This window comes from Oncorhynchus keta, chromosome 1 (genome assembly GCF_023373465.1).
Source record: "Oncorhynchus keta strain PuntledgeMale-10-30-2019 chromosome 1, Oket_V2, whole genome shotgun sequence".
NCBI classification, from domain to species: Eukaryota; Metazoa; Chordata; class Actinopteri; order Salmoniformes; family Salmonidae; genus Oncorhynchus; species Oncorhynchus keta.
This window is the reverse complement of record NC_068421.1, coordinates 77,625,271-77,649,632: the sequence shown is the minus strand read 5'-3', so window position 1 is coordinate 77,649,632 and position 24,362 is coordinate 77,625,271. Positions and strand designations below refer to the sequence as shown.

Here is a 24,362-nt window from a genome sequence, read left to right as displayed (position 1 = left end):
CCCCAGTGATGTAACGGTTAGTGAATATCAGGACCCCCAGTAATGTAACAGTCAGTGAATATCAGGACCCCCAGTAATGTAACGGTTAGTGAATATCAGGACCCCCAGTAATGTAACGGTTAGTGAATATCAGGACCCCCAGTGATGTAACGGTTAGTGGATATCAGGGCCCCCAGTAATGTAACGGTTAGTGGATATCAGGACCCCAGTGATGTAACGGTTAGTGAATATCAGGACCCCCAGTAATGTAACGGTTAGTGGATATCAGGACCCCCAGTAATGTAACGGTTAGTGAATATCAGGACCCCCAGTGATGTAACGGTTAGTGAATATCAGGACCCCCAGTAATGTAACGGTTAGTGGATATCAGGACCCCCAGTAATGTAACGGTTAGTGGATATCAGGACCCCCAGTAATGTAACGGTTAGTGGATATCAGGACCCCCAGTAATGTAACGGTTAGTGAATATCAGGACCCCCATTAATGTAACGGTTAGTGGATATCAGGACCCACAGTGATGTAACGGTTAGTGAATATCAGGACCCCCAGTAATGTAATGGTTGTGGATATCAGGACTCACAGTAATGTAACGGTTAGTGAATATCAGGACCCCCAGTAATGTAATGGTTGTGGATATCAGGACCCCAGTAATGTAACGGTTAGTGGATATCAGGACCCCCAGTAATGTAACGGTTAGTGGATATCAGGACCCCCAGTAATGTAACGGTTAGTGAATATCAGGACCCCCAGTAATGTAACGGTTAGTGGATATCAGGACCCCAGTAATGTAACGGTTAGTGAATATCAGGACCCCCAGTAATGTAACGGTTAGTGGATATCAGGACCCCCAGTAATGTAACGGTTAGTGGATATCAGGACCCCCAGTAATGTAATGGTTAGTGGATATCAGGACCCCCAGTAATGTAACGGTTAGTGAATATCAGGACCCCAGTAATGTAACGGTTAGTGGATATCAGGACCCCCAGTAATGTAACGGTTAGTGGATATCAGGACCCCCAGTAATGTAACGGTTAGTGGATATCAGGACCCCCAGTAATGTAACGGTTAGTGAATATCAGGACCCCCAGTAATGTAACGGTTAGTGGATATCAGGACCCCCAGTAATGTAACGGTTAGTGGATATCAGGACCCCCAGTAATGTAACGGTTAGTGGATATCAGGACCCCCAGTAATGTAACGGTTAGTGAATATCAGGACCCCCAGTAATGTAACGGTTAGTGGATATCAGGACCCCCAGTAATGTAACGGTTAGTGAATATCAGGACCCCCATTAATGTAACGGTTCGTGGATATCAGGACCCCCAGTAATGTAACGGTTAGTGGATATCAGGACCCCCAGTAATGTAACGGTTAGTGGATATCAGGACCCACAGTAATGTAACGGTCAGTGGATATCAGGACCCCCAGTAATGTAACGGTCAGTGGATATCAGGACCCCCAGTAATGTAACGGTTAGTGGATATCAGGACCCCCAGTAATGTAATGGTTAGTGGATATCAGGACCCCCAGTAATGTAACGGTTAGTGGATATCAGGACCCCCAGTAATGTAACGGTTAGTGGATATCAGGACCCCCAGTAATGTAACGGTTAGTGAATATCAGGACCCCCAGTAATGTAACGGTTCGTGGATATCAGGACCCCCAGTAATGTAACGGTTGGTGAATATCAGGACCCCCAGTAATGTAACGGTTAGTGAATATCAGGACCCCCATTAATGTAACGGTTCGTGGATATCAGGACCCCCAGTAATGTAACGGTCAGTGAATATCAGGACCCCCATTAATGTAACGGTTCGTGGATATCAGGACCCCAGTAATGTAACGGTTAGTGAATATCAGGACCCCCATTAATGTAACGGTTCATGGATATCAGGACCCCCAGTAATGTAACGGTTAGTGGATATCAGGACCCCCAGTAATGTAACGGTTAGTGGATATCAGGACCCACAGTAATGTAACGGTCAGTGGATATCAGGACCCCCAGTAATGTAACGGTCAGTGGATATCAGGACCCCCAGTAATGTAACGGTTAGTGGATATCAGGACCCCCAGTAATGTAATGGTTAGTGGATATCAGGACCCCCAGTAATGTAACGGTCAGTGGATATCAGGACCCCCAGTAATGTAACGGTTAGTGGATATCAGGACCCACAGTAATGTAACGGTTAGTGGATATCAGGACCCCCAGTAATGTAACGGTTAGTGGATATCAGGACCCACAGTAATGTAACGGTTAGTGGATATCAGGACCCCCAGTGATGTAACGGTTAGTGGATATCAGGACCCCCAGTAATGTAACGGTTAGTGAATATCAGGACCCCCAGTAATGTAACGGTTAGTGAATATCAGGACCCCCAGTAATGTAACGGTTAGTGAATATCAGGACCCCCAGTAATGTAACGGTTAGTGAATATCAGGACCCCCAGTAATGTAACGGTTAGTGAATATCAGGACCCCCAGTGATGTAACGGTTAGTGGATATCAGGGCCCCCAGTAATGTAACGGTTAGTGGATATCAGGACCCCCAGTAATGTAACGGTTAGTGAATATCAGGACCCCCAGTAATGTAACGGTTAGTGGATATCAGGACCCCCAGTAATGTAACGGTTAGTGAATATCAGGACCCCCAGTAATGTAACGGTTAGTGAATATCAGGACCCCCAGTAATGTAACGGTTAGTGAATATCAGGACCCCCAGTGATGTAACGGTTAGTGGATATCAGGGCCCCCAGTAATGTAACGGTTAGTGGATATCAGGACCCCCAGTAATGTAACGGTTAGTGAATATCAGGACCCCCAGTAATGTAACGGTTAGTGGATATCAGGACCCCCAGTAATGTAACGGTTAGTGAATATCAGGACCCCCAGTAATGTAACGGTTAGTGGATATCAGGACCCCCAGTAATGTAATGGTTAGTGGATATCAGGACCCCCAGTAATGTAATGGTTAGTGGATATCAGGACCCCCAGTAATGTAACGGTTAGTGGATATCAGGACCCCCAGTAATGTAATGGTTAGTGGATATCAGGACCCCCAGTAATGTAACGGTTAGTGGATATCAGGACCCCCAGTAATGTAACGGTTAGTGGATATCAGGACCCCCAGTAATGTAACGGTTAGTGGATATCAGGACCCCCAGTAATGTAACGGTTAGTGGATATCAGGACCCCCAGTAATGTAACGGTTAGTGGATATCAGGACCCCCAGTAATGTAACGGTTAGTGGATATCAGGACCCCCAGTAATGTAACGGTTAGTGGATATCAGGACCCCAGTGATGTAACGGTTAGTGAATATCAGGACCCCAGTAATGTAACGGTTAGTGGATATCAGGACCCCCAGTAATGTAACGGTTAGTGGATATCAGGACCCCCAGTAATGTAACGGTTAGTGGATATCAGGACTCCCAGTAATGTAACGGTTAGTGGATATCAGGACCCCCAGTAATGTAACGGTTAGTGAATATCAGGACCCCCAGTAATGTAACGGTTAGTGGATATCAGGACCCCCAGTAATGTAACGGTTAGTGGATATCAGGACCCCAGTAATGTAACGGTTAGTGGATATCAGGACCCCCAGTAATGTAACGGTTAGTGGATATCAGGACCCCAGTAATGTAACGGTTAGTGAATATCAGGACCCCCATTAATGTAACGGTTAGTGGATATCAGGACCCACAGTGATGTAACGGTTAGTGGATATCAGGACCCCCAGTAATGTAACGGTTAGTGGATATCAGGACCCCCAGTAATGTAACGGTCAGTGGATATCAGGACCCCCAGTAATGTAACGGTTAGTGGATATCAGGACCCCCAGTAATGTAATGGTTAGTGGATATCAGGACCCCCAGTAATGTAACGGTCAGTGGATATCAGGACCCCCAGTAATGTAACGGTTAGTGGATATCAGGACCCACAGTAATGTAACGGTTAGTGGATATCAGGACCCCCAGTAATGTAACGGTTAGTGGATATCAGGACCCACAGTAATGTAACGGTTAGTGGATATCAGGACCCCCAGTAATGTAACGGTTAGTGGATATCAGGACCCCCAGTAATGTAACGGTTAGTGGATATCAGGACCCCCAGTAATGTAACGGTTAGTGGATATCAGGACCCACAGTAATGTAACGGTTAGTGGATATCAGGACCCACAGTAATGTAACGGTTAGTGGATATCAGGACCCCCAGTAATGTAACGGTTAGTGGATATCAGGACCCACAGTAATGTAACGGTTAGTGGATATCAGGACCCCCAGTAATGTAACGGTTAGTGGATATCAGGACCCCCAGTAATGTAACGGTTAGTGAATATCAGGACCCCCAGTAATGTAACGGTTAGTGAATATCAGGACCCCCAGTAATGTAACGGTTAGTGAATATCAGGACCCCCAGTAATGTAACGGTTAGTGAATATCAGGACCCCCAGTAATGTAACGGTTAGTGGATATCAGGACCCACAGTAATGTAACGGTTAGTGGATATCAGGACCCCCAGTAATGTAACGGTCAGTGGATATCAGGACCCCCAGTAATGTAACGGTTAGTGGATATCAGGACCCCCAGTAATGTAACGGTTGTGGATATCAGGACTCACAGCATGTAAGTGATGACCCCCAGACTCCACATATCCGTAGGGAATGAGACAAATTCATAGTTGATGACTTCCGGAGCCAGGAACTCAGGCGTTCCGAAGTTCACCCTCAGCTTTTCCCTGGGCTTATACCTGAGAAAGCCAGAAAAGAAAGTTAAGAAGTGACATTTGAGTCATTTAGCAGACACTCTGATCCAGAGCAACTTACAGGAGCAATTAGGGTTAAGTGTCTTGCTCAAGGGACCTCGAGAGATTTTTCACCTAGTCGGCTTGAAGATTGAAACCAGCGACCTCGGTTACTGGGCACGCTCTTAACCGCTAGGCTACTTGCTACCCTGTATCAAGCCAGGAACCACTGGTAATTCAACGTACCTCCTGGCGAGCCCGAAGTCAATAATTTTGATCTTGTTTGTGGCTCTGCTCACACACAGAATATTCTCGGGCTAGGAAAGGATATTAAATAACCCAAAACAGTGAGACAAAGGAAATAACAGCATGCAATTATTAGCATCATCCCTAAGCTATTGTGCTACAATGACAGGAAGATGGAGATAGATAATTGTATTGTTTATTTAACTTTATATATTATCTACCTCACTTGCTTTGGCAATGTTAACATGTTTCCCATGCCAATAAAGCCCTTGAATTGAATTGAATTGATAGAGCTATAGCTATAGAAAGGTAAAGTGTTGAAAAGTACAATGGGGAAGGTTGCAATAGAAACAGACAAAAAACAATAGGACAGTGAGAGAGTGAGGGAGAGAGAGACAGAGAAGGGGGCAGCGAGCGAGAAAGTAACAGAGTGACAGATTGTTGAGGATTTGAAAGTAGAGAGCTAGGGTGAGTCCTGTCCTACCTTGAGGTCTAGATGCAGGATGTACATCCTGTGCATGTACTGTAGTCCCTCACAGATTTGTCTGATAAACAGCACTGTGTCCAGCTCTGTCAGATTGTAGTTCTCATCTATGATCCGGTCGAACAGCTCCCCGCCATCCACACTACATAGAGAGGAGAGGAGAGACAGTCAGTCATCATAGACTACAGTAGAGAGAGAGGAATACAGTCCCACAATGGGATTTAAAGAGTAGACATATGGTGTAGTGTAGAGAGGAGAAATACACACACACACACAGGGAGGGAGTGACTTACTATTCCATGACGAGGATGATGTCATGGCGTGATTCGAAGGCGGCGTAGAGCTGAATAAGGTTAGCGTGGTTCAGCTGGTTCATCACCTGGATCTCATTCTTCACCACATCCTGGGAAACAGGACAACATTAGAACGACAGACAGAGCAACAGACACAGAAACAGACACACACAGACAGTGCCAACGGGGTTGGTTATTGAGACCTACAGTACCACACAGCAACCTGAGCCAGCTATGGCTTTGGCCGTGGCTTTGGTGGGAAAACTACTTTGTGAATATCTGACATGATAACGTACTCATCAAGCTATGCACTGCCACAGACAGCTGACGACTATCTTATCTCACGTTATACTCAGCTGACCAGAGGAAGCATAAGATGAGACTGACTCTGACACACTGCCACATGTACAGTGGATATGAGGGTGATAAAGCTACTTTAAAATGGTATTCTATTACTTATGTGCTATGATAAAATATCCATCCATCTTAATGATGGTGGGGACATTGTACACATACTGTACATCTGATATTAATGGCTTGTTCCAAACGACACCCTATTCACTATGCAATACACTACTTTTGACCAGGGCCCTGTTGCACTTAATAGGGAATAGGGTGGCATCTGGGAAGCAGCTATAATCAAGCTTCTGTTTCAGGTCTCACATTTCAATCACTATGATCCTTACCTTTTCTTTCTGGCTCCTGGCCTTGATCATCTTGGCAGCCAGAGTCAGTCCAGAAGAGTTCTCCACACATTTGTGGACTTGTCCAAAACGTCCCCTATGATCCCACCATCCAATACAGAGAAACAAGTTCAGAAACAGTGTAGTCTCTTGTGACAGCCTTAACATTAAAGTTGAGGAGCTGCTTTGGTTCTGGCGGCCGAGATGAATAACAGTGATGCTTTATAACAACCTGTCCTTTTTGCCTCAACGTACAATAAAGCTAACTTAACAATAACATTATAGAAATGTTTACTCTTCTAAATCATTCTTTAATTGGTTTGTCATGGTAGGAATGGTATGCACACTCACAGATCTCTCTCTCTCTCTCTCACTTTTTCTAAACTCTTCACACAGTGAGCACAACAGCAGTCTACATGGGCTAAACTATGGATCATTTTTCATTGCTTTGGCACAAAATGCATTCAGTGACTACATCTTTCAGATTTCATGAATTCTTTTCTCACTCAGACACAACCACCACCAAAACTCTATGTACCTACAGGCCAATTTGCACATGTTTACATACTCTTCAAAACAGTTAAACGTAAGTTCAGAACTTAACATAACACAACATTTAATAAGACAGCAATTTGCTACATTTCTACAGTAATACTGTATTGAAATATATTCCACATCTAAAACATGAAATACTATCAAAACAATGAGACCAACCACAGCTGATTCCATTGTAGCTGAACACCTACCCAGGTGTTAGTCTTTCAATTTCATTACCATCTATACAAGAGGGGACATCTTAGGAATAATGCTGTACTGTAATGTAAACATGGACCCAGCCAGAGATAGAGAAGTGGCTGACAGAGGAAGAAGAGTGGCTGGGAGAGGAAGAGGAGTACGTATGCGTGGTGGAAGAAGACTGAGAGGAAGATCAAGAGCTGTACTCAGATGAGATTAGGCCACTATAATTGATCATGTAATAAATCATGGTCTGTCAATGAGAGAGGCTGGTCTGAGAGGGAAGCCAAATCTGCAACGCTCAACAGTGGCATCAATTCTGAGAAATGTCCAGCAAAACAACAGGTAAAATGTGCATTCTGCAAGAGGCATCTGACTGAACTGCACATTAAAGAAGTAAAATGATCAAAGCTTCCAAACCCACTTGTCTGTAATTGTTATGGTATTTGTGCTTAGGACCCAACGGTTACCTCCCACAGGCGGGACAGGTGGGATTTTCACTGCTGTAGATTGTTGTATGGTCATCAGAAACAATGGCATAAAACTCACAGAGATTCAGGACAGAGTGTTGGCAGACAACATTAGATTTGGAAATATTCACAATGTAAGCATAACAACTAGTCCTGAAACAACTTTGAGTCAGGATTAAGCAGTTGTACACTGTCCCCCTTTGAGAGGAACTCTGAATGAGTAAAGCAACTCAGGAAACAATATGTCCAGGTAAGGTGACTATAAAATACAGAAGTAGTTTTGAACAAAACCAAACAGGGCAGAGGCACACTGCGGCATGTTTTTAGGTATAATGTAAACTACCGTAATACCCTGACTCTTATGTTGTCGTGTGGATTTATTTTAGAGAGTCATGGAGATTGAAGCCAGGCAAACAACCCACATATTCATCTTTGTGGATGAGGCTGGATTCAACTTGGCCGAAACATGGTGGCGAGGAAGAAATGTGATTGGGAAAAGAGCCACAGTGGACGTCCCGGGCCAGAGGGGTAACAACATCACATTGTGGGCAGCAATATCCTCTGATGAATTGCTGTTATACAACACTGAGCGTCTCATTTCATTCCTGGATGACCTCTATGGAAGGTTGTGCCAGGTGAGGAAAGGGTTACAGTGAGGCGAAATCGGCCAACGTTTGTAATTGTATGGGACAACGTGGAATTTCACCACTCCCATGCAGTCACAGAGTGGTTTGCAGCCAATACAGGATGGTGTCACTTTTCTTCCCACCTTATTCTCCATTCCTCAACCCCATAGAGGAATTATTTTCCACATGGAGGTCGAAGGTTTATGAACACCATCCACATGATCAAATGTCCCTCCTGGACGCAATGAATGCTGGATGCCTGGACATATCTGCAGAAGATTGCCAGGGATGCCAAAAGATTCTTTCCTAGGTGTATTGCCCAAGATAACATAAGATGTTATGTGGATGAGAGCCTGTAGCCAAATGCAGAAGACAGGGTTAACTAGCATTGCTACTGTATCTGTATTGGTAGATGGTGTATATACAAATTATTGTATTTTGGAATCACTCAATGCAATAAAATGACATAAAGCATATTGAAGCATATTGCATCATTACAGCTAGGGGGGAGTGTGTATGTGTGTGTGTGTGTCCTCCAGATTGCAGGCCTAACAAAAACTAGGGCATAGAATGTGCCTACTGTAGGTACTGCTCTGTTTCAGCTGTTTTGAGCAGCATAGCTGCCTAGCTGTTTGGAGAAGGAGGTGCTTTCTGTACCCTTGAGTGCCATGCATACAGGAGAAGGAGGTGCTTTCTGTACCCTTGAGTGCCATGCATACAGGAGAAGGAGGTGCTTTCTGTACCCTTGAGTGCCATGCATACAGGAGAAGGAGGTGCTTTCTGTACCCTTGAGTGCCATGCATACAGGAGAAGGAGGTGCTTTCTGTACCCTTGAGTGCCATGCATACAGGAGAAGGAGGTGCTTTCTGTACCCTTGAGTGCCATGCATACAGGAGAAGGAGGTGCTTTCTGTACCCTTGAGTGCCATGCATACAGGAGAAGGAGGTGCTTTCTGTACCCTTGAGTGCCATGCATACAGGAGAAGGAGGTGCTTTCTGTACCCTTGAGTGCCATGCATACAGGAGAAGGAGGTGTGTTCTGTACCCTTAAGTGCCATGCATACAGGAGAAGGAGCTGCTTTCTGTACCCTTGAGTGCCATGCATACAGGAGAAGGAGGTGCTTTCTGTACCCTTGAGTGCCATGCATACAGGGACCTTTGAACTATTTGGATCCTTTTTTTGTAAATGTGATTGGTGTATTCAAGTAAATTATATCAAATGTGTGTGTGTGTGTGTGTGTGTGTGTGTGTGTGTGTGTGTGTGTGTGTGTGTGTGTGTGTGTGTGTGTGTGTGTGTGTGTGTGTGTGTGTGTGTGTGTGTGTGTGTGTGTGTGTGCGTGCGTGCGTGCGTGCGTGCGTGCGTGCGTGCGTGCGTGCGTGCGTGCGTGCGTGTGTGTGTGTGTGTGAGTTTCACATACTGTGGAGTAAAAATAAACTGCCTGACTGTGGTGTTATGAGAGGTGAGGGTGGGGGTTTTAGTGTAGTGAGTGTTTGAGGGTCTAATTGAACTGTGAGTGTATTCTGAATCCCCTACCTGGGCTTGCCATTCCTTGTTGTATCTCTCCATTATTGACCATCTCTCTCTCTCTCTCTCTCTCTCTCTCTCTCTCTCTCTCTCTCTCTCTCTCTCTCTCTCTCTCTCTCTCTCTCTCCTCCTGACTCACCCTCCTAGGACCTCGTCTCTGTTAATGGCGTAGAAGGTAGCAATCTGGTGAGGTTTTGGAGTCACAATGCGGTGGTCAAAGGGGGCTGCTGGCGGAGGGGTAAAGTCTGAGATGATGAAGAAAGAGGAAGGAGGGAGTTGGGGAAAAGGAGAGGGAGAGGATAAGGGAAATAGAGTGAGGTGACAGAGTGGATAGGGCACATACAGGAGATTAGTGTCTGTTCTGTCTTGGTAACCAAACGGCTCATACGGTCTCATGCCAGCATTTCATTATCCAATTTGCCAGCTGTGACATGTTTGTAACTTTTAAACATGCAAGGTGTGGTTAAGTAATGTGGTCTGTGTGGTGAGTGACTGACTAGGAAGACAGAGTAGTCGTTAGGGTTTCTGACAGTTTTTCAGCCTGCTTGCCAACCCAGGATAATATCAAGAGACTTCATTTACAGAAGTTACGTCAACACTATATTTTATTTTAGGAATGTTGCCACAATTGCAACAGAAATCCAAATTAGCTTCCTGTTTTGTTTTCAAACTTTTGTCAGTTTGCATTTCTGTGTTTGGTGAACCTCACCAATGATGTACTCTTCTGGCTGTCCATCATCCACCTCTTCTTCCTCCTTCATCTTCTCTGCCTTTGATTGGCCAGCCTGAGGCTCTACCCCCTCAGGTACTCCTCCCTCTTTATCCTCCTCTTTCCTCTCCTCCATTCGGCTATTTTTCAGGTCATCTTTCAGTGGGTCCTCCTCTGTGACACAGTTTTTACTGCTGGCGGCCACTTCACCTAACTCTTCGGAGCTAAATAACAAACCAACATCAAACAAATATCAAATCAACTATTAATTAAGTAATTAGCAAGTAGTTATTTTGGTAAGTGTACAGTATACAGAAGTTGCAATTTACAGTCATAGTAATGTCAAAAGATGGGTTGAATTTCAAAAGGTACCTTTCTAGAGGTTCTGGTGACAATGATGACTCTTCTTCCCCTCCTCCCCTTCTCTTCTCCACCTCTTCCTCTCCAACTTGTTCCTCCCTACCCTCCTCTTCCTCAGATTCACCAAATATATCCCCCTCCTCTTCCTCCCTAGCCCTCTGCTCTTCCTCCCGTTCAGGGGTTCTCCTCTTCTCCTCCTCCTCCCCCTCTAGATCCTCCAGGTCCTCTGGTTGGACGACGGGGGCGCGGAGCATGTCCAGAACCACCCCGTTACCATGGGAAAGTTCAGCATTCTGCCTGTTGAGCTTCTCCACCTGGTCTAGAAGAAGGGTCTCTACAGAGTCTGTGGAGGGACAAACAGAGCAAAAAAAATCATGCTTTGGTGTAGATTCACCCAATCAACAACTTTTTTTGCCTTGAGTATTCATCCTTATCTTCAAAGAGCAACCCTCATTAGACATATATTACCAAAGAGCACCCATCATTAAACATCTATTACCAAAGAGCACCCCTCATTAGACATATATTACCAAAGAGCACCCATCATTTGACATCTATTACCAAAGAGCACTCCTCATTACACATCTATTACCAAAGAGCACCCCTCATTAGACATATATTACCAAAGAGCACCCCTCATTAGACATCTATTACCAAAGAACACCCCTCATTAGACATCTATTACCAAAGAGCACCCCTCATTACACATCTATTACCAAAGAGCAACCCTCATTAGACATCTATTACCAAAGAGCACCCCTCATTACACATATATAACCAAAGAGCACCCCTCATTACACATCTATTACCAAAGAGCACCCCTCATTACACATTTATTACCAAAGAGCACCCCTCATTAGACATATATTACCAAAGAGCACCCCTCATTAGACATCTATTACCAAAGAACACCCCTCATTAGACATCTATTACCAAAGAGCACAACTCATTACACATCTATTACCAAAGAGCACCCCTCATTAAACATCTATTACCAAAGAGCACCCCTCATTAGACATCTATTACCAAAGAGCACCCCTCATTACACATCTATTACCAAAGAGCACCCCTCATTACACATTTATTACCAAAGAGCACCCCTCATTAGACATCTATTACCAAAGAGCACCCCTCATTAGACATCTATTACCAAAGAGCACCCCTCATTAGACATCTATTACCAAAGAGCACCCCTCATTAGACATCTATTACCAAAGAGCACCCCTCATTAGACATCTATTACCAAAGAGCACCCCTCATTAGACATCTATTACCAAAGAGCACCCCTCATTAGACATCTATTACCAAAGAGCACCCCTCATTAGACATCTATTACCAAAGAGCACCCCTCATTAAACATATATTACCAAAGAGCACCCCTCATTAGACATCTATTACCAAAGAGCACCCCTCATTAGACATCCATTACCAAAGAGCACCCCTCATTAGACATCTATTACCAAAGAGCACCCCTCATTAGACATCTATTACCAAAGAGCACCCCTCATTAGACATCCATTACCAAAGAGCACCCCTCATTAGACATCTATTACCAAAGAGCACTCCTCATTAGACATCTATTACCAAAGAGCACCCCTCATTAGACATCTATTACCAAAGAGCACCCCTCATTAGACATCTATTACCAAAGAGCACCCCTCATTAGACATCTATTACCAAAGAGCACCCCTCATTAGACATCTATTACCAAAGAGCACCCCTCATTAGACATCCATTACCAAAGAGCACCCCTCATTAGACATCTATTACCAAAGAGCACTCCTCATTAGACATCTATTACCAAAGAGCACCCCTCATTAGACATCTATTACCAAAGAGCACCCCTCATTACATATCTATTACCAAAGAGCACCCCTCATTAGACATCCATTACCAAAGAGCACCCCTCATTAGACATCTATTACCAAAGAGCACCCCTCATTAGACATCTATTACCAAAGAGCACCCCTCATTAAACATCTATTACCAAAGAGCACCCCTCATTAGACATCTATTACCAAAGAGCACCCCTCATTAGACATCTATTACCAAAGAGCACCCCTCATTAGACATCTATTACCAAAGAGCACCCCTCATTAGACATCTATTACCAAAGAGCACCCCTCATTAGACATCTATTACCAAAGAACACCCCTCATTACACATCTATTACCAAAGAGCACCCCTCATTAAACATCTATTACCAAAGAGCACCCCTCATTACACATATATTACCAAAGAGCACCCCTCATTAAACATCTATTACCAAAGAGCACCCCTCATTAGACATCCATTACCAAAGAGCACTCCTCATTAGACATCTATTACCAAAGAGCACTCCTCATTAGACATCTATTACCAAAGAGCACCCCTCATTAGACATCCATTACCAAAGAGCACTCCTCATTACACATCTATTACCAAAGAGCACCCCTCATTAGACATCTATTACCAAAGAGCACCCCTCATTAGACATCTATTACCAAAGAGCACCCCTCATTAGACATCTATTACCAAAGAGCACCCCTCATTACACATCTATTACCAAAGAGCACCCCTCATTACACATCTATTACCAAAGAGCACCCTCATTTGAACTCTATTACCAAAGAAGCACTGCTGCTCTATTTTAGTTACATTTATTTGACTGCTTTATTATGTTACAAGTTGAGGTGAAGATGGTGTATTTATCTCCGTTACCCGATGCATGTGGAGGCTTCTTCTTCTTCTGGGCTTTCAGGCCTTTCAGGCTGAGTTTGACCTTGTCCTTTCCATCCCTCATCCCATTGTCCTTCAGCTGACAGGGAGAGAGGAGGAGACATACACTTTAAATGCTCATTGAAACCTGGGCAACAACACTCTGGCCTTACATTTGAATGATATGACAGTGAATGTAAAGAGAAGGGAGCGATGGAAAGAGAAGAGACAGGGGAAATACAGAAGTAGGATCTTCATTTGAGCCCGTTTTCTACAGCAGGAAAATAATCCTGTCGCAACAGGAAATGTTCATTATTATGTGGATTTTAATTGATGGAATTTCTGTACAGTCATGGAAAAAAGTTTTGAGAATGACACAAATATTAATTTTCACAAAGTCTGCTGCCTCAGTTTGTATGATGGCAGTTTGCATATACTCCAGAATGTTATAAAGAGTGATCAGATGAATTGCAATTAATTGCAAAGTCCCTCTGCCATACAAATGAACTGAATCCTCAAAAACCATTTCCACTGCATTTCAGCGCTGCCACAAAAGAACCAGCTGACATCATGTCAGTGACTCTCTCGTTAACACAGGTGTGAGTGTTGACGAGGACAAGGCTGGAGATCACTCTGTCATGCTGATTGAGTTCGAATAACAGACTGGAAGCTTCAAAAGGAGGGTGGTGCTTGGAATCATTGTTCTTCCTCTGTCAATCATGGTTACCTGCAAGGAAACACGTGCTGTCATCATTGCTTTGCACAAAAAGGGCTTCACAGGCAATGATATTGCTGCCAGTAAGATTGCACTTAAATCAACCATTTATCGGATCATCAAGAACTTCAAGGAAAGGCGGTTCAATTGTTGTGAAGAAGGCTTCAGGGCGCCCACGATAGTCCAGCAAGCACCAGGAACGTCTTCTAAAGTTGATTCAGCTGCGGGATCGGGACATCACCAGTACAGATCTTGCTCAGGAATGGCAGCAGTGGGGTGTGAGTGTACCTGCACGCACAGTGAGGCGAAGATTTTTGGAGGATGGCCTGGTGTCAAGAAGGGCAGCAAAGAAGCCACTTCTCTCCAGGAAAAACATCAGTCCTGTGTCATGCCAACAGTAAAGCATCCTGAGACCATCCATGTGTGGGGGGTTGCTTCTCAGCCAAGGGAGTGGGCTCACTCACAATTTTGCCCCAAAACACAGCCATGAATAAAGAATGGTACCAACACATCCTCAGAGAACAACTTCTCCCAACCATCCAGGAACAGTTTGGTGACGAACAATGTCTTTTCCAGCATGATGGAGCACCTTGCCATAAGGCAAAAGTGATAACTAAGTGGCTCGGGGAACAAAACATTGAAATTTTTGGTCCATGGCCAGGAAACTCCCCAGACCTTAATCCCATTGAGAATTTGTGGTCAATCCTCAAGAGGCGGGTGGACAAACAAAAGCCCACAAATTCTGACAAACTCCAAGCATTAATTATGCAAGAATGGGCTGCCATCAGTCAGGATGTGGCCCAGAAGTTAATTGACAGCATGCCAGGGCGGATTGCAGAGGTCTTGAAAAAGAAGGGTCAACACTGCAAATATTGACTCTTTGCATTAACTTCATGTAATTGTCAATAAAAGCCTTTGACACTTATGAAATGCTTGTAATCATACTTCAGTATTCCATAGTAACATTTGACAAAAATATCTAAAGACACTGAAGCAGCAAACTTTGTGGAAATTAATATTTGTGGCATTCTCAAAACTTGATGCCACGACTGTATTGGTCGATACATTTTTCATAATGTTTCGTCAAAATCAAGTCTGAAATTACAAAATGGAAATGACAAACCTCAGAATCCCTTTTAAACCTCAAATACACTACAAGTTTAAATGTCCTGCATTGCAGGAAAGTTCTCCTGCAACAGGGTGATCAAATTAAGATCCTAAATCTGTAGATTGGCACGTTTGTTTGCACCTTCTATGACCAACAATTTGCACGTATGGCCAGGATGCTTTAAGGATCTGTGAAAGCTATTGGTTCATATTCCATGCATGTATTATTTATTATTATTTTTATTATGTATTAGCAAAAGTGGAATTGTATGTTTCACTACACATTAACAGATGCATGTGTTTGTTGTCATGATGGTTGCCATCATGACTGAAACATGGTTGTCATGTCATGATGGACAGATCGTCTCCTAGACAATAATACAGAGAAGGGCTTAAATGTCATCTCTGGGTCCTAGGACCCCAGAGACCCCCGGGACCCAGAGACCCCGGGGACCCAGAGACCCCCCGGGACCCAGAGACCCCCGGGACCCAGAGACCCCCTGGACCCAGAGACTCCCCAGGACCCAGAGACCCCCGGGACCCAGAGACCCCCGGGACCCAGAGACCCCCCAGGACCCAGAGACCCCCGGGACCCAGAGACCCCCCAGGACCCAGAGGAGGCAGACAAGGAGGAGGAAGAGGCTGAGGACGGTGTGTGGGGTTGTTTGTCAGGTCCAGTTGGTGTTAGTTTCGTCCCGGCTGGTTTCTGACCGTGACAAGGGTTGGGGTCGTACACCTTGGCCAGAGAGTTGACCAGACTGCAGAGCGGTCAACCACAGTCACTGGCCGCTTAAAAGTAAGGCAATCTTCTGCGCAAAGTCCCCTCTGTGGTAATACTCCACCCAGAAGTCTGACCGATTGACCCTTCGACCGCTGTATCCTCTTCACAGTGGGTTAAAGTCCAACTAAAGTCAGATCAGTCCAATCACAGGCTTGTTACAAAGACCAACGAAAAGGAAAATCCTTTCACAAAGAAACAGTGAAGAGACTGTAAAGAGAGACAGAGAACAGAGAGAGGACAGGACATACAGGCTGTCTGCCAGTCAATCACCTCCTCTTCCTAGCCTGAGAGACAGTGGGAGTTTTAAGAACAGTGTGGGGCATAGGAGTGTCCTCCAAAATACAGTGGACGTCAGTGATGGGTAGTAGTTAAGGGGGGGGTGAAGGGTGTGAAGGGTGTTAAGGGGGGGGTAGGAGGGGTGTGAAGGAAATGTGGAGGGGGTGTTAAGGGGTGAGGAGGGGCTGTGGAGGGGGTGAGGAAAGGGTGTGGGGGTGTGTGGTGTAGAGGGGATGCAAGGAATTGCTGTGTGACATCCGAGACACTTCAAAAGCTTCCAGTCAGGTGTCACAATCCTGAGATTGCGAGCAGTAACAAGCCACGTCTAAAAACAAATCAGCTGCTGCAGTAAAGAGTGAGAAAAGTGAGGGACAGTTCAGTTTCGCCTGCCATATGAGTTCTGTTATACTCACAGACATCATTCAAACAGTTTTAGAAACTTCAGAGTGTTTTCTAACCAAATACTAATTATATGCATATTCTAGCTTTTATGGCTGAGTAGCAGGCAGTTTACTCTGGGCACCTTATTCATCCAAGCGACTCAATTACTGCCCCCCAGCTGAAACACACAAAACAATAAAGAATGAACGAAACGTGTAGACAATGGAGTTCTAACAGGCAACTTCACATGAAGAAGATCCCACAAACACAGGTGGGAAAAATAACTACTTATATATGATCCCCAATTAGAGACAACGATTACCAGCTGCCTCTAATTGGGAATCATACAAAACACCAACACTAGAACTAGAACACAACATAGACATAGATATACTAGATCACCCCTAGTCACGACAATTGCTCTCTATGGTCAGGGCGTGACAGTACCCCCTCCCCAAAAGGTGCGGACTCTGGCAGCAAAACCTGAAACCAAATGGGGAGGGTAGAGGGGGTGATTAGTGTCGGTGGCGGCTCCGGTGCGGGGTGAAGTACCCACTCAGCTCGCAGATCTGCCAGCATCGGTGGCGACTCTGGTGTGGGACCAAGAACCCGCTCATCCCGCGGATCTGCCAGCTTTGGTGGCGGCTCTGGTGCGGGCTGAAGAACCCGCTCATCCCGCGGATCCAGCCATGGACCCGGGCTTAACATTATGCCTGGACTGGACCTCGGTGTCAAGGAAGGCTCCTGCCATGGAGCGGGACTGGACACCAGCCCTGGCCTGGACATCGGTGCAGAGGAAGGCTCCGGCCATGGAGCTGGACTGGACGCCGTACCTGGACTGGGCACCGGTGCAGAGGAAGGCTCTGACCATGGAACAGGACTGAACACAGTGCCTGGACTGGGCACCGGTGCAGAGGAAGGCTCCTGCCATGGAGTGGGACTGAACACCGTACCCAGACTGGGCACCGGTGCAGAGGAAGGCTCTGACCATGTAACAGGACTGGACGACGTACCTGGACTGGGCACCGGTGCAGAGGAAGGCTCCGGCCATGGAGTGGGACTTGACGACGTACCTGGACTGGGCACTGGTGCAGAGGAAGGCTCTGACCATGTAACAGGACTGGACGACGTACCTGGACTGGGCACCGGTGCAGAGGAAGGCTCCGGCCATGGATTGGGACTGAACACCGTACCTGGACTGGGCACCGGTGCAGAGGAAGGCTCCTGCCATGGAGCGGGACTGGACGACGTACCTGGACTGGGCATCGGTGCAGAGGAAGGCTCCTGCCATGGAGCGGGACTGGACGACGTACCTGGACTGGGCATCGGTGCAGAGGAAGGCTCCTGCCATGGAGCGGGACTGGACGACGTACCTGGACTGGGCATCGGTGCAGATGAAGGCTCCTGCCATGGAGCGGGACTGGACGACGTACCTGGACTGGGCACCGGTGCAGAGGAAGGCTCCTGCCATGGAGTGGGACTGGACGACGTACCTGGACTGGGCATCTGTGCAGAGGAAGGCTCCTGCCATGGAGCGGGACTGGACACCAGCCCTGGCCTGGACATCGGTGCAGAGGAAGGCTCCGGCCATGGAGCTGGACTGGACGCCGTACCTGGACTGGGCACCGGTGCAGAGGAAGGCTCTGACCATGGAACAGGACTGAACACCGTGCCTGGACTGGGCACCGGTGCAGAGGAAGGCTCCTGCCATGGAGTGGGACTGAACACCGTACCCGGACTGGGCACCAGTGCAGAGGAAGGCTCTGACCATGGAACAGGACTGAACACCGTGCCTCGACTGGGCACTGGCGCAGAGGAAGGCTCCTGCCATGGAGTGGGACTGGACGACGTACCTGGACTGGGCACCGGTGCAGAGGAAGGCTCATGGCATGGAGTGGGACTGGACGACGTACCTGGACTGGGCACCGGTGCAGAGGAAGGCTCCTGCCATGGAGCGGGACTGGACGACGTACATGGACTGGGCACCGGTGCAGAATAAGGCTCTGACCATGGAACAGGACTGAACACCGTGCCTCGACTGGGCACCGGCGCAGAGGAAGGCTCCTGACATGGAGTGGGACTGGACGACATGTTCCGAACCGTCGACCGTCGCTGGAGGTTCCAGACCGTCGCTGGAGGTTCTGGACCGTGGACCGTCGTAGGAGGTTCCGGACTGTGGATCGTCGCCGGAAGCTCTGGACTGAGAACCGTCACCGGAAGCTCTGGACTGTGAATACGCACTGGAGGCCTAGTGCGTGGAGCCGGTACAGGTGGTACCGGACTGGGAAGGCGCACTTGAGGCCTAGTGTATGGACAAGATCCCACAAACACAGGTGGGAAAAAAACGACTTAAATATGATCCCCAATTAGAGGCAGCTGGTAATCGTTGTCCCTAATTGGGGATTATATTTAAGTAGTTATTTTTCTCGCCTGTATTTGTAGGATCTTGTTATGTGTAGTTGCCTGTGAGCACCTCATTGTCTTCACGTTTCGTTCATTCTTTATTGTTTTTCTGCGTTTCCGTTAATAAACATGTGGAAACCATATCACACTGCACCTTGGTCCGATAATTCTTACGACGAACGTGACAGCTATATTCAGATGGTACCTTAGCATAGTTTAGCCACTGGCTAAATGGACAAAGCATTATTCAGATGATAGCTTAGCATAATTTAGCTGTTGACTGCATAATTAGAATTCAGTTTCAGGCTTCATTTAGGAGATAGCTTAGCATAGTTTAGCCAATAGCCATTGTTGGGACATCCTTCCGGTCTATGAATGGTCTAGAACGTGAAAGTAGAGAAGGGGAGACATCAGTAAGAGCGTACAAATGATCAGACTCACAACAATCACACCCCACACACAATAGCCTATTATGTCCTGTACACTAATCCCTCTACACTCAGCCAGTCTCTACACTCTTAGAAAAAAAGGTGCTATCTAGAACAGAAAAGGGTTCTTCGGCTCTCCCCATAGGAGAACCATTTCCTTCTGGTCCTTCTGGTCCCATTTCCTTCTGGTCCTTCTGTAGCTCAGTTGGTAGAGCATGGCACTTGTAACGCCAGGGTAGTGGGTTTGATTCCCGGGACCACCCATACGTAGAATGTATGCACACATGACTGTAAGTCGCTTTGGATAAAAGCGTCTGCTAAATGGCATATATTATATATTATTTGAAGAACCCTTTTTGGTTACAGGTAGAATGCTTTTGGGTTCCATGTAGAATCCTTTTCACAGAGGGTTCTACAAAGGAACCCAAAAGAGTTCTGTGAGTTCAGTGACATCCAGACATGAGCCGTTCTCTCACTCCTTTTTGCTGAATGACCTCGGAGCCTGGTTTAGTTGAGAGATTGTTTCCATGTAGAGGTAGCTAGTGAAGTCAGCCTTGTGTGCTGCTTGCTGATTGACGGGCTACACACTAATTGGCAAAACACACACACATACACAATGACTAGTTTCAGACCCTTAGATGTGAGAAGGGCCATGCAGATGGGGGGGTGAATGTGTTACTGGTTTAATGGATTATATTATGTAACGTTGCTTACGACATCAAGACAACTGTTTGTAAAAAGCAGTGCCCACGTGCCTGGTATTCTGGGTAAACAGTGCCCTCTAACCCCATATTATGAGCAGTGGGACTGACCTCTCCTCCTAGCCCTGACACACACACACACACACACACACACACACACACACACACACTGAGAAGGCCATGGTGTTAAAAGAGTAATCACTCCAGCCTTCCTCAGTTACCACTGGTGAAATCTAAGACACTTAACACAAACCAAACACATACCAAACTCATAATATTTTATTATTTAGAAACATACTGCATATACCTTCCTTTACAAATTACTGGCAAGTAGTCATTTTAAAGGACAGTCAAATGTATCAGACAAATCTATTATTTTTCTGGGCTGTAAGTAAATATGAAATATCAATCGAACAGTAACTACTTAGCTGGATTAATCAATACCCATTGCTCATTTCCACTCCTGCTGATCGGTCCTCAGAGTGATTGTTTCTCAGAATTAGTTTAGATTCTACAGGACAAAAAATATAAACACATGTAAAGAGTTGGTCCCATGTTACATCCCTGTGAGCATTTCTCATTTGGTCCCATGTTACATCCCTGTGAGCATTTCTCATTTGGTCCCATGTTACATCCCTGTGAGCATTTCTCATTTGGTCCCATGTTACATCCCTGTGAGCATTTCTCATTTGGTCCCATGTTACATCCCTGTGAGCATTTCTCATTTGGTCCCATGTTACATCCCTGTGAGCATTTCTCCTTTGGTCCCATGTTACATCCCTGTGAGCATTTCTCCTTTGGTCCCATGTTACATCCCTGTGAGCATTTCTCATTTGGTCCCATGTTACATCCCTGTGAGCATTTCTCCTTTGGTCCTATGTTACATCCCTGTGAGCATTTCTCCTTTGGTCCTATGTTACATCCCTGTGAGCATTTCTCCTTTGGTCCCATGTTACATCCCTGTGAGCATTTCTCCTTTGGTCCCATGTTACATCCCTGTGAGCATTTCTCATTTGGTCCTATGTTACATCCCTGTGAGCATTTCTCATTTGGTCCCATGTTACATCCCTGTGAGCATTTCTCCTTTGGTCCTATGTTACATCCCTGTGAGCATTTCTCCTTTGGTCCTATGTTACATCCCTGTGAGCATTTCTCCTTTGGTCCCATGTTACATCCCTGTGAGCATTTCTCCTTTGGTCCCATGTTACATCCCTGTGAGCATTTCTCCTTTGGTCCTATGTTACATCCCTGTGAGCATTTCTCCTTTGGTCCCATGTTACATCCCTGTGAGCATTTCTCCTTTGGTCCCATGTTACATCCCTGTGAGCATTTCTCATTTGGTCCCATGTTACATCCCTGTGAGCATTTCTCATTTGGTCCCATGTTACATCCCTGTGAGCATTTCTCATTTGGTCCCATGTTACATCCCTGTGAGCATTTCTCATTTGGTCCCATGTTACATCCCTGTGAGCATTTCTCATTTGGTCCCATGTTACATCCCTGTGAGCATTTCTCATTTGGTCCTATGTTACATCCCTGTGAGCATTTCTCCTTTGGTCCCATGTTACATCCCTGTGAGCATTTCTCATTTGGTCCTATGTTACATCCCTGTGAGCATTTCTCCTTTGGTCCCATGTTACATCCCTGTGAGCATTTCTCCTTTGGTCCCATGTTACATCCCTGTGAGCATTTCTCCTTTGGTCCCATGTTACATCCCTGTGAGCATTTCTCATTTGGTCCTATGTTACATCCCTGTGAGCATTTCTCATTTGGTCCTATGTTACATCCCTGTGAGCATTTCTCATTTGGTCCTATGTTACATCCCTGTGAGCATTTCTCCTTTGGTCCCATGTTACATCCCTGTGAGCATTTCTCATTTGGTCCCATGTTACATCCCTGTGAGCATTTCTCATTTGGTCCTATGTTACATCCCTGTGAGCATTTCTCCTTTGGTCCCATGTTACATCCCTGTGAGCATTTCTCATTTGGTCCCATGTTACATCCCTGTGAGCATTTCTCCTTTGGTCCCATGTTACATCCCTGTGAGCATTTCTCCTTTGGTCCCATGTTACATCCCTGTGAGCATTTCTCATTTGGTCCCATGTTACATCCCTGTGAGCATTTCTCCTTTGGTCCCATGTTACATCCCTGTGAGCATTTCTCATTTGGTCCTATGTTACATCCCTGTGAGCATTTCTCCTTTGGTCCCATGTTACATCCCTGTGAGCATTTCTCATTTGGTCCCATGTTACATCCCTGTGAGCATTTCTCATTTGGTCCTATGTTACATCCCTGTGAGCATTTCTCCTTTGGTCCCATGTTACATCCCTGTGAGCATTTCTCCTTTGGTCCCATGTTACATCCCTGTGAGCATTTCTCATTTGGTCCCATGTTACATCCCTGTGAGCATTTCTCCTTTGGTCCCATGTTACATCCCTGTGAGCATTTCTCATTTGGTCCCATGTTACATCCCTGTGAGCATTTCTCATTTGGTCCCATGTTACATCCCTGTGAGCATTTCTCCTTTGGTCCCATGTTACATCCCTGTGAGCATTTCTCATTTGGTCCCATGTTACATCCCTGTGAGCATTTCTCCTTTGGTCCCATGTTACATCCCTGTGAGCATTTCTCATTTGGTCCCATGTTACATCCCTGTGAGCATTTCTCATTTGGTCCCATGTTACATCCCTGTGAGCATTTCTCCTTTGGTCCTATGTTACATCCCTGTGAGCATTTCTCCTTTGGTCCCATGTTACATCCCTGTGAGCATTTCTCCTTTGGTCCTATGTTACATCCCTGTGAGCATTTCTCCTTTGGTCCTATGTTACATCCCTGTGAGCATTTCTCCTTTGGTCCCATGTTACATCCCTGTGAGCATTTCTCCTTTGGTCCCATGTTACATCCCTGTGAGCATTTCTCATTTGGTCCCATGTTACATCCCTGTGAGCATTTCTCATTTGGTCCCATGTTACATCCCTGTGAGCATTTCTCATTTGGTCCCATGTTACATCCCTGTGAGCATTTCTCATTTGGTCCTATGTTACATCCCTGTGAGCATTTCTCCTTTGGTCCCATGTTACATCCCTGTGAGCATTTCTCATTTGGTCCCATGTTACATCCCTGTGAGCATTTCTCCTTTGGTCCCATGTTACATCCCTGTGAGCATTTCTCATTTGGTCCCATGTTACATCCCTGTGAGCATTTCTCCTTTGGTCCTATGTTACATCCCTGTGAGCATTTCTCATTTGGTCCCATGTTACATCCCTGTGAGCATTTCTCATTTGGTCCCATGTTACATCCCTGTGAGCATTTCTCCTTTGGTCCTATGTTACATCCCTGTGAGCATTTCTCATTTGGTCCCATGTTACATCCCTGTGAGCATTTCTCATTTCGTCCCATGTTACATCCCTGTGAGCATTTCTCATTTGGTCCCATGTTACATCCCTGTGAGCATTTCTCCTTTGGTCCCATGTTACATCCCTGTGAGCATTTCTCATTTGGTCCCATGTTACATCCCTGTGAGCATTTCTCCTTTGGTCCTATGTTACATCCCTGTGAGCATTTCTCATTTGGTCCCATGTTACATCCCTGTGAGCATTTCTCATTTGGTCCCATGTTACATCCCTGTGAGCATTTCTCCTTTGGTCCCATGTTACATCCCTGTGAGCATTTCTCATTTGGTCCCATGTTACATCCCTGTGAGCATTTCTCCTTTGGTCCTATGTTACATCCCTGTGAGCATTTCTCCTTTGGTCCTATGTTACATCCCTGTGAGCATTTCTCCTTTGGTCCCATGTTACATCCCTGTGAGCATTTCTCATTTGGTCCCATGTTACATCCCTGTGAGCATTTCTCCTTTGGTCCTATGTTACATCCCTGTGAGCATTTCTCATTTGGTCCCATGTTACATCCCTGTGAGCATTTCTCATTTGGTCCCATGTTACATCCCTGTGAGCATTTCTCATTTGGTCCCATGTTACATCCCTGTGAGCATTTCTCATTTG

The 24,362-nt window shown here is 45.8% G+C and overlaps 1 protein-coding gene across 3 annotated transcripts in view; it reads right to left on the bottom strand.

The window, feature by feature from the left end:
* Window positions 1–24,362, bottom strand: part of LOC118384520 (myosin light chain kinase family member 4-like) — a 76,491-nt gene that overhangs the window by 14,319 nt on the left and 37,810 nt on the right. For all 3 annotated transcript variants that reach the window (XM_052461422.1, XM_052461420.1, XM_052461426.1), the window contains 9 exons: window positions 13,570–13,666; window positions 10,882–11,212; window positions 10,510–10,733; window positions 9,940–10,045; window positions 6,449–6,542; window positions 5,763–5,872; window positions 5,470–5,611; window positions 4,986–5,056; window positions 4,617–4,745 (listed from right to left, as the gene is read on the bottom strand). In XM_052461422.1, the coding sequence (XP_052317382.1) occupies window positions 4,617–4,745; window positions 4,986–5,056; window positions 5,470–5,611; window positions 5,763–5,872; window positions 6,449–6,542; window positions 9,940–10,045; window positions 10,510–10,733; window positions 10,882–11,212; window positions 13,570–13,666 (1,304 nt within the window). The remainder of the gene's footprint in view (window positions 1–4,616; window positions 4,746–4,985; window positions 5,057–5,469; window positions 5,612–5,762; window positions 5,873–6,448; window positions 6,543–9,939; window positions 10,046–10,509; window positions 10,734–10,881; window positions 11,213–13,569; window positions 13,667–24,362) is intronic.